This window comes from Chiloscyllium plagiosum, unplaced genomic scaffold (genome assembly GCF_037043375.1).
Source record: "Chiloscyllium plagiosum isolate Xiang-an unplaced genomic scaffold, Cpla_swu_hap1 HiC_scaffold_4, whole genome shotgun sequence".
Lineage (NCBI taxonomy): Eukaryota > Metazoa > Chordata > Chondrichthyes > Orectolobiformes > Hemiscylliidae > Chiloscyllium > Chiloscyllium plagiosum.
In genome coordinates, this window is record NW_028270142.1 from 42,895,408 (window position 1) to 42,911,323 (window position 15,916).

The following is a 15,916-nucleotide window of genomic DNA, read 5'->3' on the forward strand; positions in this document are numbered from 1 at the left end:
GCACTAGTTTAGTTTGGGATTATGGTCAGCTTGGGCTCGTTTGACCGTTGTCTGTTTTTGCACTATATGACTCTGACTGTCTCATACAAGTTCAGCATTACTGCCTTACTATTGTACTGTATGCCATGATTAATAAAGCCAAGGATACCGCTTTATTACCCACAGCTAGATCTGTTGAGTATTTCTAGCACCTTACGCCTTCCATCCAAGGTTATTAAAGGAAATAGGTATAGAAATGATCATCATTTTCCAAAGACCTCCCAAATATGTGAATTATGCTTTTGTAGTTTTACAATTCAAATCTTCTTCAATTAGTTAAGCAGAAAGGGAGTGACTAAAACTTGAGGAAATAATCCTGATCAGAAAATAAGGCTGCCACTGAAAAGGACAAAATAGCTATGTCAATGGGCACTATTTGTGTAGATTTCCAGAAGAAGTTTGATTAATTTCTGCTTAATTATTAGGGGAAATGAGAGTACTTGAATTGGAAGAAACCTTATAATATTGTTGATAATTGTTCGGGATGTAGGACGCAAAGTTGGGTGAAGAAAATGTACTCTCAGAATGCAATAGGTGTTGTTTTGGGCCTTACCTTTTCATAATCAATGTCAACAGATTAGTTGAAAGAATTTAGACATATATTCAAGTTTATGGATGACATGATATTAGAAAGCAACATAAGTTTTATAGTCTAGAACAGCAAGTCACCATGAGGCATAGACAGACTAAGTATATTGACAAAACTGACAGATGAAGTCCAATGTGGAGATTATCCACTTTTAGATCTAAGCATACATTAAAATGCGCTCCCAGTGCTAAAAAACAATATGCAGAAAAGCAAGGAGATTCAGGTATGATCATGCCTCACTGGAATAGTGCAGGAAACTGAGCCACACTATTTGCACAGTCATCACAAAAGTTAAAACATTTTATCAAAGTATGCATTTATGAAGTGCCCAATTTACCTGTCAGATCCAGGCTGACAAAGCATGGACCAGGTTTCTGTACTTAACAAGAACAGCTCATCTAAATAGATTCTAACTACAGATGAACAATTACATACTGTCAAACTGTGTAATTCTATAGTTAAAATTCTAAGCTCCTTATAAATTCCCACACTGTCACAGGAGAGGAAAGAAAACTGGAAAAATAGTTCAATGGTTTCAGTCCACAGCGTTTGCTGAGATGATCCTTTTGCAATCCAGCATTTTCTGTTTTTCGTCTCTTTTTTTTTCCAGATTATTTTCACCACCCCTTCTAAGAGGTGCAAGTAATTGGTAAACTACTGCAAAATTTCTTAAATACTAGTTAATAGCCACTGATAACAGCAATAGGTAAAGGAAAATAAACTGTCTTCCTTCAGGTTTTAAGTATTTTACTGGAGAATAAGACAGCATCTGCCTTTGCAGCAGTCCAAAGGCTCCTGCTAGTCTTGTGCACACCCACAAGCTCATCAGACATTCAAGATCCAATCAGGTGGTTGTTTTCAGGCTGTTGGCCTCTGTCAACCACAACTTGTCATCAATCATGCTGCCAACAAATCTCAGTTGAAATCGCACAAGCATACACACCCCTGACACCACATCTACGAACAGCTTCCCCCTGTGCTAGGACAAAACAGCAGTTTTGTGTAAATGTGACTTACAATGAGTGTCCATAACTTTCTTTTAAAGAGTTCAGCAATTTTTAAAACTGTCCTTTTCCCATTTCAATCCATAGCAAAGTAAAAAGATCATCTTCGCAGTACCCAGGTACACAAAGCAAATGCTTTTAATGTATGAAAGTAATCAAAGAAGTTAATGGTAGATGTTAATATTGTACTCAAGGGAATTTTAATATTAGAATTCTGCTTCAGTTTATCGAGCCTTGGTCAGGTTTAGAGTGCTATTTGCAGTTCTGCAAGCTCTACCTTTGGAAGAATATTGATTGATTGCCTCCACTTGGAGAACAACAAGGTTCAAATGGTTAGATACTGAAAAGTTAGTTTCACTACTGGGGAAATACAGGGGAATTGGCATAAAGTTAAAATAAGGACACTTCAGGACTGGAATGTTCTCAGTGGAATTATGGAATTTTCTCCCCTCAGAAGGCTATAGATACTGCCAACATAAGTTTCTGAGAATAAGATTTACAGCTTTTTATTAGGTAAGCATATTGGTCAAAAATGGTCAAACCAACTTACTGTTCAATTGAATGGTGGATTAGGTTTGATAGGCTGAATTACTCCTGTTTCTTCACAACTGACTCTGCTTTCATTTCTGGATACTGTCAGGCTGAAAAATAGTGTTCATAATCTCAGTTGAGACATTTAACAAGTGGACATAGAAGACCCCACTTAACAATTCAAAATCATTAAAGTTCTCCCTGGTGTCTTGACAAATATTTATTGCTCAACGACCATCATGGACAGACTACACAGTTATTTACAGCTTATGAAATCTTGAGCCCAAAATAGCTGCCAGATTTTCTTATTACAGCAAGCTAGCCATCAAAAGTACTCATTACATCTAAAGATTTTGGAGCATCCTGAAGTCATAAAAGATGCCAGACAAAAGTACCTTCCATATTAAATCAATGTGAAACTGTAGTAAGATGGAACCTCCAAGAAAATCTAATGCTGCTGCAATATCAAATATAATCTTAAAAAAGCACAATTTAGTCCAACACAGTAAATTCCACCCCCGCTCCCCACCATTTCCCTATTTTGTAATTGTTTGCTCAGTAGCATGTTAACTCCAGCAGAGGGTGTCGTGGGAACACTATCATAAAGCATGTAACTGATCAAGTTTTACTGCAGTGTGGCATCCACTACTGCATTAGTAAAACTTGCCTTTGTAGGCTTTTGCGCTTTCAGTAACTTAGTTAAAAAATGCAATTTGATAATGTTGTAGTGAGCATAAAGATTACTTGCCACACACTTGTCAGTTGCACATAATGCGAAGCACAGCTTAGTGTCCTAATAGTAAATGAAATATCCTTCACTCTGCTACAATATGATGGGAAATCAACATAACAACTTTGTCCTAATAATCCACAAAGTGCAATTACAATTACATTTTTGATCAAGTGACCCTCCAAGCTGCTATGTGGGTGATGGTTAGCTAACCAAATGCGCCATGGCAATTTCGAGCTATTTATAACCATTCCAATGTACTTTTGACTGCTCTGTCATCTATAAATTTAATCTCAAAACACTGTTTTCTTTCTTATTTCAAGTCCCATTCACCCTCTACCAAGTTCTCAATGATCTGCATTGGTGCTCTCAATTTTACAATTCTCATCTTTTTGGTTTCAAAGACCTCTTGCTTTGTATATCTGTAATTTCCGCTAGTCTCTCATCTCTGAGGTATCTGAGCCTTTTTGAGCATTCTCAATTTTAATCACTTTGCCTCTGACTGTGTCTTCAGATGCTGGGCCTCAACTTCTTGAACATCCTCCCTAAATGTCTCCAACTCTGTACCTTGCTTTCATTTTTCTAAGTGGCCCATTCAAACCCTAACTCTTTCGCCACGCATTCAGTCACCTGTCCTAATACCACCTCAGTAGCTCTGTCAGGTTGTGTTCCAGTGCTTCTGGAAAAAATCTTGGAATGCCTTATGTTAAAGGTTCTATGTATCACAGGATGTAGTGTCAGAGGAATGTGGAGACAAAGGCAATAACTTAATACATACAGACAATTTGACAAAAACATGCTGATTTTTTTTTCATTCATCTGGAAAGTGATAACACTACTTTTGAAATCTTTCATGGTGCTGGAGTGAGAGCCTGTTATTCAAGGGTGCTGAAGTACATCCATGTTCTGAAAAGCTTTTTATTTGGAGAACCTTTAGATATGAGGAGAGTGCAGATTTGTTTTTCGCTGGAGCAACAGAACAAGAGAAAATCTTAACAGATGTGCTTACAGTAAATAGAGGGGAAAATTACTCCCATTGATTCATGAATCAGGTACTCAGAAGGAGAAATTTTAAGAGTAAAGGGGTCCAGGAGTTATTTTTTAAGCAGAGGGTTGGTAGGCCACAAAATGTCCCCAGTGGAAGGAGCAGTGAAAATAAATCCATGATCGTTTGTAAAAGGGAAGATTTACAAATGTGTGCCTTTTTTTTTGGAAAAGGCTTTGAGGAACTGCCAGGGATATTGTTAGAACAGAAGTGAGACCAACCAGTCCTTCAGTTTTGTTCTGGTCTTCAGTAGGATTGATCTTCAGTCAGTACTTCAACTCTCTTTTTATGTGCCTTTGTTTCATATCCCTCAACACACTTAGCTAAACAAAAACCCTTTTGTTCGTTCTTCTTAAGTTTAGTTAGTTCTCAGTACCATAGCCTTTTTGAGGGAGTGAGCTTTAGGTTTTCAGCACCCTTTGGGTGATGAAACAGTTTTTCTGATTTTGTGGCTGAATGCTGTAACTTTAAGACTGCTCTGGGTCCATCCCACCAGAGGGAATAGTTCCTCTGGATTTACCCGATGAAATACATTTAGCATATTAAACATCTTGATTAAACCATCCTTCAATCCACATAGTTTAGAGTCCCAGTTTAGATGTAATTGGCTGACTTTTCTGATGTCAGTTTTATGAAATATTGTGGAGAGTATTATGAAAATACTGTCAATTTATTGTACAATTGTTTATCCTAATAGACATATGGCTTGAGGCATGCAATAGAAATTGCCACTTAAGTATAGAGAAAAAATCTAGAAAGCGAATGGACATTTGTACAAAATGTTAACACTTCATTGTAAAGGTATCCAAAAGAAATCCATCAAAGTTGTAAATGTTTAATTTTGAAGTAAGCTCCACCGTGTTGAGGTTCGGTTCAAGAAATATGTGTTGTCAATGAGTAGAAGAAATGTCTTGCAGTTTAAGTCCAATTTATACAATATACAGCACAGTAACAGGCTATTTGACTCACTTGGTCCATGCTGGTGCTAATGGTCCTCCACACTAGTCTTCTCTCAGCCCTTATTCTCCCCAGCCTGTCAGCACGCTGGTGTTCTGTTATTTTTTCTCTCCCTCACATATTGACCGCAAGTCCCTTTAAATACATTTATGATACCTGATGAAGGAGCAGCACCCTGAAAGCTAGTACTTTCAAATAACTCTAACCTGGTGTTGTGTGATTTTTAACTTGTCTCATCCACTCTGCATTGTAATTATTTCATTGGGAAAGTGGTTTCTCCAGTATTCACATTGGATTTATTGATTTAGCTTGCATTTGTAGTTCTTGATTTGGATTCCACCACAAATCATCTCTAAATTGGTCCTCCCAATCCACTTTATTACTTTAAAGATATCTATCAGGCCACATGAAGAGAATTTATCTAGTTAATTATGCATGTTAAAAATATTGCATCCTTGGTTTTAAGTAGAGTAAGCAATCTCTATATCTCCCAAATATTATACTTAATGAATTTCTGAAATGTTTCCTTCAAGTCAACCTTGACATTGTCATTGTCTACAATCTGTGCACATTATTGTTTGGAAATGTGAAGTAATTATTTCTATTAATTATCATCCAGCATCATAACATTATAATCTGCTGTGTTTGTTTTTTCATGTTTTGAAGCATGTACTGTTGGGTCTGAAATTCATCCTGGCATTTGCCATCTCTGATATACCAAGAGACATTCGTAATAAAGTCGCCAGGCTGGAATTTGAGTCCATGGAAGCCCTCAAACAAAAGGTAAAAGAAAAAGAGGGTTTATTTAAGATAGCTAATATGAAGTTATTAATTTAAGAAGTGATGAGTAATTCTTCCTCATGAATTTCTAAACCATGGTGATGCATCTTTTGAGAGAATATTCCTTGTTTTTTCACTATTTTTCCAAGTGACTGCACTTTCCCATCCCATGTGGTCGACAATGCCCTGTAGCACATCTCCACTTCCCGCACTTCTGCCCTTGAACTCTACTCCTCCAATTGCAAAAAGGACAGAACACTCGCCCCCCCCCCCACACCCCCCTATCAAGGGCCCCACCAACCTCTGGATACATCGCATCATCCTCAGCCATTTCCGCCACCTACAAATAGGCCCTACCACCAGGGATTTATTTCCCTCCCCACCCCTATCTGCATTCCGGAGAGACCATTCCTTCACAACTCCCTTGTTAGGTCTACGCCCACCCTCCACTCCTGGCACCTTGACCTGCCACCGCACACCCACACCTTCACCCCCCCCACCTCACACACACCCCCCCCCTCACCTCTGTCCAAGGTCCCAAAGGATCCTTCCACATCTGACAGATTTACCTGTACTTCCACGCATGTCATCTACTGTGTCCGTTGCTTCCGATGTGATCTCCTCTACATTGGGGAGACAGGACGCCAACTTGCGGAATGTTTCAGAGAACATTTCTGGGACACACCCGAAGCAACCCCACCAGCCTGTGGCTGAACACTTTTAACTCCACTCCCCACTGTGCCAAGGACTTACAAGTCCTCGGCTGCCTCCACCACCAAACCCTAACCACCTGACGGCTGGAGGAAGAACGCCTCATTTTCTGCTTTGGGACCCTCCAACCACATGGGATCAATGTAGATTTCACCAGTTTCCTCATTTCCCCTCCCCCACCTTTTTTCCCAGATTCAACCTTCCAACTCAGCACCGCCCTCTTGCTCTGTCCTACCTGTCCATCTCCTTCCCACCTATCCGCTCCACCCTCCCCTCCGACCTATCACCTTCACCCCCACCTTCATATACCTCTCTTATTCCCAGCTAAGTTTCCCCCAGTCCCAACTGTCTCCCATTTATCTCTCAGCCCCCCCTTGGGCCATAAGCCTCATTCCTGATGAAGGGCTTAAGCTTGAAATGTCGATTCTCCTGCTTCTCAGATGCTGCCTGACTGGCTGTGCTTTTCCAGCACCATACCTTTCGACAGGTGTACCAACTATCTATCAGCAACTCATGAGGTTGATTTTCCAGACAAAATACTAATCATTAACTTCATGTTTGTTATTTAACTGAATTGTAGTCTATATAGTGGCAAAAAATTGAATTTATTAATATATTAAGATTATTAATGCTGTCTAAATAGATTTGAGACCTAAATTTTAATGCGATTGCTATTTTACGGATGGTTGAATTCTTTTGATTTAGTACACTACTTACATTGGATTATAAAATGTAAAAAGCTAAGTATTTCCTTGATTATTATGAAGCAATGATGCATTTTATATCGCACCCATCACTACCCCAGAAGTGCTTTACAACAGTGCGGTCTTTGTTTTAGAGACATTGATTTGTGAGACCAGCATACCAGACAGAATTCCCCTGTCCATGGGATGCATGGGTAGCCGTAGGCTTTTTTTTTTGTCTTTACCTGTGTGGTGCCTCAATTTAATGTCTCATCCAAAATGTCAACTTGAAAACCAATTTGACATGCAGTTGCAAAGGACCTGTATAGGCCACTGTACATGTAGATTCTGGCAACGTTTGTCATGTTACACAGTCAAAAATTGAAGATGTCCTTTGAGCAAACAAGTACTTGGGAAAACATTTTTACGCAGGCAGGTTAAACTTCACAAATACCTCATGCTACTGGTGTTGACGCTTAGTAACTAGGGCCAAAATTTGAAAGAACCTGGAAACAATGACCAGACTTCAGTTTTGTAACATCCAAACCATTATTTGTTATATAGATTTCCTGAAATGTTGGCTAACATTATCTGATTAGTGTTAGAGTATTTACAGCACAAAAAAACCATTTGGTCCAACTGATACAAGTCAGTGTTATGTCCTACTCAAGTTACCACCTGCCTTCCTTTATCTCACTGAATATATCCTTCTGTTTCTTTTTCCCTTCTGTATTGATCTTGCTTCATTTTAAATATATTAATACTGGCTACTTCACCTTTCTGTATGGTAGCAAACTGCACTTTCTTTCTACTCTCCAGTAAATCAGTTTCTTCCAAATTACAAATGAAAATGTCATCTATACGTCTGCACAATAATCTTAAAGATCCCCATTAGGTCACCCTTCGGTCCCCACATTCCAGTGAAAACCTGTTCAAACAGTCTTTATAAAGTGGAGCCTTACTTGGCTACCTGTTTTCAACATTGAAAAAGAAGTGTAAATGTAAGAACTGTAAGTGGCTCATGCCTAAACAACTGTTAGCTTTCAGTTCATATTTTTGCATGAAACTAATAAAAGTAAGCTCTGATTTCTAGTGTGGGGCTAAAACTGATTATTCCGCAGAATCTGTTATAATCTTTTTCATTGTCAGCTTTGAAAGCAAATTGCAGTAGTAGGTCATCATTTAATACTTTCAGCGCAAGGTTAGAGCTGCAACACACAGCTTATTGTCGAAGTGGTGTTTGTTATCCCAGTCACTCTCCTAATTGTGCGATCAAAACAATCTTGCTGAAAGTGGTATTTCAGGGATGGAAGAAGATTCATCATATCCTTTAAATGTTACAGCTCTCTGTCATTCTGTGTGAAAGTTGATATTTCTTTAGTAAACTTTCACTTTCAACCTTAGGTTATTCCTGACATCATCCATCTTGATTAGAAGATGATTAAAATTCAATACTTGAATTCAGTGGCCAGAGTTTAAGGAATATCAGTGTTTAATATTGTTTGGCAATTTGCACTTAGTACAGTCACAAACTTACATTGCAACAGGTGTGGTGGAGGCCAGGTAATTTGTAAAGTGATATTTTGCTTTGCACACATATATTTTCTTGAAGTAGAAATGGGCTGTCCAATTAGTAACACTCAGCACTTGTTCAGGGACTGGATAAGGCCATTCAGCCTCTCCAGCCTTTTCTGCCATTCTGTCATATCAATGCTGATCTGCACCTCAACTCCATTTGTTCAATATCCTTTACCAATAAAAACACTTTTTTTTAAAACTTCAATTGATATTCTGTCAGAACAGCTTTTTGATCAGAGAAGGTTCTAGATTTCTACCACTGTTTGTGTGAAGAAATGTTTTTAACTTTGCCATGAATGACTGGGCTCTAGTTTTAAATTTGCACACCTTGTCCTGGTCACCCCAGAATTCTTTCTCCACATGCCCTTTCCTTTTCATCCCAGGTTAATTTGTAATTTAGCATTTTGTATTTGCTTTGCGAATTGCATATTCTCCAAACCAGAAGTCCTCATTTGAATTATATCCAGAATATGCTGGAGACATGCTGCAGATCAGGCATATCAATGGAAAGGCACAAAGATATTTAAGTGCTTTAAGTCCATGACCGTAATGGTTCAGGTCAATTCTGTTAAAAGTCTTTGGGATTTTTAACTCTTATTGGGGTGGCACAGTGGCTCAGTGGTTAGCACTGCTGCCTCACAGGATTCCAGGTTCAATTCCAGCCTCGGGCAACTGGCTGTGTGGAGTTTGCACATTCTCCATGTGTCTGTGTGGGTTTCCTCCAGGTGCTCCAGTTTCCTCCCACAGTCCAAAGATGTGCAGGGCAAGTGAATTGGCCATGCTAAAATTGCCCATAGTGTTAGGTGCATTAATCAGAGGGAAATGGGTCTGGGTAAGTTGCTGTTCGGAGGGTTGGTGTGGACTTGGTGGGCTGAAGGGCCTGTTTCCACACTGTAGGGAATCTAATCTAATCTTCTATCTCTACAGATGCTATTGGATCTGCTGAGTATTACCAGCATTTTTTGTCCTCATTTCAGACTTCATATGTTTGCACTGTTTGGCCTCTGAGTCTGAATGGTTTGGAACCACATTCTAACGTATCAACATTGTTTTTGTAATAGTGCTGATAGGCCAGCTGTATAAGGGTAAATTACCACTTGCAGGATCAGAGTCACTGCTTGGGAAATTCTAAGGGTTTGGACTGAATGATGACTGGATAAATCCAGCTCTCTCAAGCTTTGCAAAATTTAAAAATTGGACACTTGCTACTAGCAGCAGTAGACCAGGAATAAGATGGTGCATGCCTCCTAGTGGTCTGGGCACCTCCACTAAAACTAGCCAGGAATAATCTTGAGTTCTGTACCATTACCCTAATAGTGGGTAGATTGTGTCACTCTTAAGGATTAAAGCATATATCCAGAGAGATCACAAACAAAATTTAGAAATTGTAGGTGAAACTCAGCAGGTCTAGCAGAATCTGTGCAGAGAAAGCAGAGTTAACGTTTCGGGTCTAGTCACTCCTGTTCAGAACCTTGTTTTGTTTTCATTTTATTTTATCTGGATAGATCACTTGTATAAAGCAGCTTTTTTTCTTGGACATGGTTGTTGCTTTCAGAAGGACAAATTCAGGTTTGCAGTAACATGTGTTTCTAAACCTCTGCCCCCATTGTTTTCTTGTGCTGGTTATAGAATGAGTCTAGTGCCATTGTACAAAACGTCATTCAATGTCAGCATTAAGTTATCATTCTGGCTGTTAAGATTGGAATTCCCATATTTAGATTCCCTTAAGGCAATGGTTCACTAACTTTGATTTGAAGGAGCTTTTGTTTCAAGTGAACTAATCACGGAAACCTCCACCCATCTAAATGAAAACATGTACAGTATTCATTGTGAAATTATTGGATATAAACAGTATTTTAATAATGCTTTTAGGCACACAAGTATACAGATATGAGAGGTTGTTTCTCACTACAGATTCTATTTTGCGATGGCATGAGTAAAGCATGCTCCATTTTCAGGCCCTGAATCTGTATTTTTATACCTTTTTTTCTTTTGATTTCAGTATACATAAATGTAATTTTTTAAAAAAGTAACTTCCTTCTCCTGAATGAGGCTGAGCTCATCTGGCTTCCTCCAGAAGCCTTGATAACTTCAGCTGCATCTGCTGATGTTCCTGCCACTGTCAAGCTCCAGGATGTGCAGTGCACTCTAAACTGGGACAGTCAACGCACACTGCATTGCACATCAGGTGGCTGTATGCACTTCCTGGATCCTACCTCCACTCGTTGGTGAGGAAGGGTCATTGCACCCAAAACGTTAACTTGGATTTCTTTCCACAGATGCTGCCAGACTTCCGAGCTCTTCCAGCAATTTTTGTTTTGTTTCCAATTTCCAGCATCTGCAGTTCTTTTTGGTTTTTATCTAATCATTGCTCATTTGCTTATTCTATTCCACTGTGTTCCTCTGCTGCCTCTTCCACTCTGCCCTTGGCAATCTTGGGGGGGTTTCCCACTCAAGTCAGGTCCTACTTATAAGCAGTTGCACATCATCTTTCAGACCTCCAGAAAATCTCTACAAAAATTGAGCACTCTCCAAGAAAGGCTATATTTTAATACTTATTAGAGCCACCATCTTTGGATTTTTAACTATACCTTACAATTATTGCCCAGTGTTTACAAAGACAGCTGAATGAGGCTCCCCATCAAAGTTGCGACATGTAGTTCAGGGCTTGAGAAGAATGTACTGTTAACTCAAGGATTTCTTTCCTTCCTTCTCTATAAGTAATATGCTGTACAGAGAAGCTGTCAACTAAAGGATGTAACCGGCTGTCAATTTACTTCGGATCTTGTTAAACGTTTGGAAAGGAAATTAAAAGGTTGAATGTTGACTATAGATTTAAAGGTGAAAATGTGTTACTGGAAAAGCGCAGCAGGTCAGGCAGCATCCAAAGAACAGGAGAATCGACGTTTCTGGCATAAGCCCTTCTTCTGGAAGGGCTATAGATTTAAAGGGACAACTATGACATTTTGAACTGATTTCTAATCTGAACATCACAAAATCTTCCATTCAACATGGTGAGATGCTTGTAAATTGCAAATTTTAGTTTTACTAGTGGCCAGAGCTTTGCCGAGTAAAACCACCTATGCACGCTCTCGCTCTCGCTCTCGCTCTCGCTCTCGCTCTCGCTCTCGCTCTCGCTCTCGCTCTCTCGTAAAGGTTCTGAGATAACAGATACTTGTTTCATTGTAAAAGAACAGGATCAATCCTTTGAAGTCCAGCTGGAGGATGTAAGGAGATTAAAAATAATACACAGCAGCACATCTCCCTTGACCTTTACAGTAATCCAGAGACATGCTGTTTTAACTCACCTGGGAATTCTCCTATGGCATGTTGCTAGTGCTTACTCAGGGCTTGTAACTCAAAACAGCAATATTGCTCTTTGTACATTTACATGCAGAATACAATCACATATAAGTGGATTTTTCATAGCGTTGCTCACAGTGAGTAAGACAATAAGCTGCTTTAGAACAATAAGGTGTTAGCAGTAATTTGAAACGGCCACAGTGTTAGAAGGAATAGATGTGACTGGTTCTTTGATGGAAGGGAACTTTTATCCATTCTGACCTAGATGCATCTCCAGTCCAGTAAGTATAACTAGCTATGCTTTGATACCCTGAATATTTAGTCCCTATAGAGTCTAGGCTAATGCTTCAATTTAATGTTGAGGAAAACACAAACTTTGGATGAGATGCTAAGTGGAAGCCCTGCTTGCTGTGGTCATCAGTGTAAAAGATCCCACTGTTGGTCTCCTTGGTATATTAGACAATATCTTTACATAAATCAATACCACAAACAATGTTCAAATTGCTGTTTGTGGGAGCATGCCGCATGCAAACTGACTGTTATATTTCCTACAATATAAAAACCATGACACTGTGGCTGTAAAACACTTTTGAAATAATTTTTTAATGAGGTGTCCTGTGATTGTAAAAGGTATAATAGAAATGCAATTCATTTTTGAATTGTCTATGTAGTTGTGATTTCATTTTGACAGTTGCTATCCAAATTTTCTTTCTTTGAAACTACAATAATGCTTCATTAACCTGAATTTTCTCAAACCCCATTCAGTCTAAGTCAGTTATTGCCTTGGGAGAGAAAGGTTATTGGTGTGCATGGTGTATCTAGTGCATTTAAAACAGGGTCTGAAAATTGATAGAAAATTAGATTAGGATAAGCTTTTTCTTTAAATGCAATTTATGTCCTTTAGAAAAAGGCAATCTTCCCTCCTAGATCCATATATCTCTAGTCCCATACTCAATGCGACTATTTCTTAAGTAAGTTGCCTCAACTCAACAGTTCATGAAAGCTCATCACCACCTCCTTTAAAGTAGGAAAGGGCATGCCCATAGAGAAACACACCTTTTAAATTCGTTCTGTCTCTTTCAATACACATGGGACACAAGGAATTTAGTTGAAAGGGTCAGTTTGGCCATCATGTTGTAATTGGGACTACGTTTTTTTTTCAGAGAACTTACACTTTTTTTAAATTTAGGAAAGGCCTCAATAAACGCACACCCCACACAGACACCGAGCAGTGCATCTTGCTCTCTCTTTTCCACAACTATCATAAGCATCCAGGCTGTGCCAGTGTTCCCTGGATAGCTGACCACAGTTACCACCCTTTGGACTTTCTTTTTAAATTGAAAGTGTGACCATGAGGTGTTTTTGTGTTTGTCCTACAGGAGTGAATTAAAATTAAAATAGATCCTAGTCTCTTGCTGTTAATTGGAAATACTATGACATTGTTCAAAAAGCTCAATGAATAAAAGGCTCCATATTGCCTCAGTTATTTCTGTAACAATCTTTTATGAAATGAACATGAACTTCCCATCCAATTTGATCATGTACAAACAAACCACTTTAACATGTGTACCATTTGCAGAAAGCTGTTCCATAACATTTTAACAAAACAAAGCAGATGAATCTATTTTAGATGTATTTGAGAAATGGTCACAGTATCAAATGTAATTCTACCATTCCCATGGGGATCAGTTTAAGTGACTGAGCATTGTATATCTGCTGTTTCTGTTAGTGATGAGAAATTGAATATTCATTTCGCAGGGGGATTGGCAGTGACTGATGTTTCACTAGCAAGACATTATCAAACTGTGAAGATACAATTTATTTGCATCATCTCAGCTATGCTTTTGATCCTGGCTTTTTAATAAGCTACGGAGGCGAACATAACACATACATCAGTCACACAGGATGGAGCTTAAAATAACCACACAGTCTGTTTCTTCACCTGGAGAGGTTGCGTGTAAACTCTGGGCTGAATTTTCACTGTTACCTCTGGCTGTTAGCAGATTGACTTTGTCTTACACTCAGTTCAACGGTAGTTTTTGGATAGGGTGTAAAATTGGACATTGTCACCATCTATTCTAAATCCAACAGTAAAAGTGAATATTTGCCTCTGAATATTAAGTTGTTAAATCACTCATTATTCATTCATTTTTAAACTTCTGAGATCTGAAATTTGAGAATCTGCTGATCTTAATTGTTGTTTTACACCGTACCATTTAAGTATTTATTTGCTTTCCTCTTTGAAAGCTGGATGTTTTTAAAAAAAAATGTTTATTCATTGGATATAGGCAGCACTATCAAGGCCAGCATGTTTGCTTTGTTCTTAACTGAATGGCTGGCTTGGCTATTCCAAAGGGCAGTTAAGCCTCAACCACATTTCAGTGGGTCTGGAGTTATCATTCAGGCCAGACTGGATAAGGATGGCAGATTTTGTTCCCTAAAGGATGTTAATGAGCCGAATGGGTTTTTACAACAATCTGGTAATAACATGGACACAATTACTGAGACTAGTGTTTTATTATTTTGATTACAGACTTTTTAATGCATTGAAATTGTCAGTAGCTGTGGGAATACCTCCCAAAGTGTTCAGATTGTTACTCCAGCCTTTATTAAATAGTTATCCCTGTTCCACGATATTAACGTAGAGTCCCTACAGTGCAGAAACAGGCCCTTCGGCCCAAATAGTCCACACTGACCCTCTGAAGAGTATCCCACTCAAGCCCATTCTCCTACCCTATTACCCCTAACTAACACATCCCTGAACACTGTGGGCAATTTAGCATAGCCAATCTACCTAACATGTGGAAGGAAACTGGAGCACTTGGAGGAAACCCACACAGACACTGGGAGAATGTGCCAGCTCCTCACAGTCGCCTGAGGCTGGAATTGAACCTGGGTCCCTGATGCTGTGAGGCAACAGTGCTAACCACTGAGCCACCATTTTGCAAGAATCCTGCCAACCTGCCTCTATTCATTATACATCACAATCTGCTCAACTCTTGATTTGATGTCCATGGCCACATCCTGCTGCTGTTCATTCGATTCTCAGTCCAGAATATTTAAAGGAAGTACAGTTTTGTCCTGTGAGCTTTATTCATAGGAAACTGCATTAAGAACTCCCAGACTTAATAAGTAATGGAGAGAAAATATTTTCATCCCTTAAAACTGAATGGTATTTGGATTAAAAGAAGAGGTGAAACAAATGTGTAGCAATCCATTGCACTATACATTACCCTCCAAGGATGCACTTGATTGTTGGTATTGACTACAATGTTGTAGTTAGTTATTAAGGTGGCAAAAACTTTTTTTCTGGACATGCTTTGTAAACATATGTTTGTTCCCACAGCAAATGAAGGAAGCTGATGAGTCCCTCAAAAAGGAACAGCAAAAGGATGAAATGAGAAAAGAAAACCAAGTCAAGAAGATTTAGTGTAAAGTGAATATGACGGACCTTAATCAACTTAAGCTATACACCAAAATGTATTATCAATAAGTAATGGGTGTGAAAAATATGTATTGCGTGAAAACTCTACAAAGCATGGTGCTAAATATAATCAATTCTCTTGTAAATTTATTCACTAATTCTCGCATGAAGTGTTACCATTTAGTTTATGCATCTAAAATATATAAACCTATTTTCACTGTAGAATAAAGCATTAATCAGGATGTGTGTGTGTGTATGTATGGATAACCAAAAGGAGATTTATCCCAGATGACCAACGTTTCAAGCGGACAGCTAGCAATTTTCCCAGTAATTGGCTACGTGCAGTGTGAATGCTCGGAACATGAGTCGGTAAAAATTTCAACTGCTCTTTATCTTGAATTTGTAAAAGATGGAATGATTTGAGATTTTATTTTTAAAAAAACTATAAATCATAAATACGAATACACTACTTGAACTTCTAGCACTATAATTTAGCAGAGTGTATTGGAGCAAGTGACTTTTAAATCAAACTGCTGATATTA

The 15,916-nt window shown here is 38.7% G+C and overlaps 1 protein-coding gene across 2 annotated transcripts in view; it reads left to right on the plus strand.

Annotated features, from left to right (window-relative positions):
- ano10a (anoctamin 10a) overlaps window positions 1-15,616 on the plus strand; it is a 65,338-nt gene extending 49,722 nt beyond the window's left edge. For both annotated transcript variants that reach the window (XM_043688719.2, XM_043688720.2), the window contains exons 12-13: window positions 5,562-5,678; window positions 15,297-15,616. In XM_043688719.2, the coding sequence (XP_043544654.2) occupies window positions 5,562-5,678; window positions 15,297-15,380 (201 nt within the window). In that variant the 3' untranslated portion in view covers window positions 15,381-15,616. The remainder of the gene's footprint in view (window positions 1-5,561; window positions 5,679-15,296) is intronic.
- The last annotated feature ends 300 nt before the right edge of the window (window positions 15,617-15,916 follow it).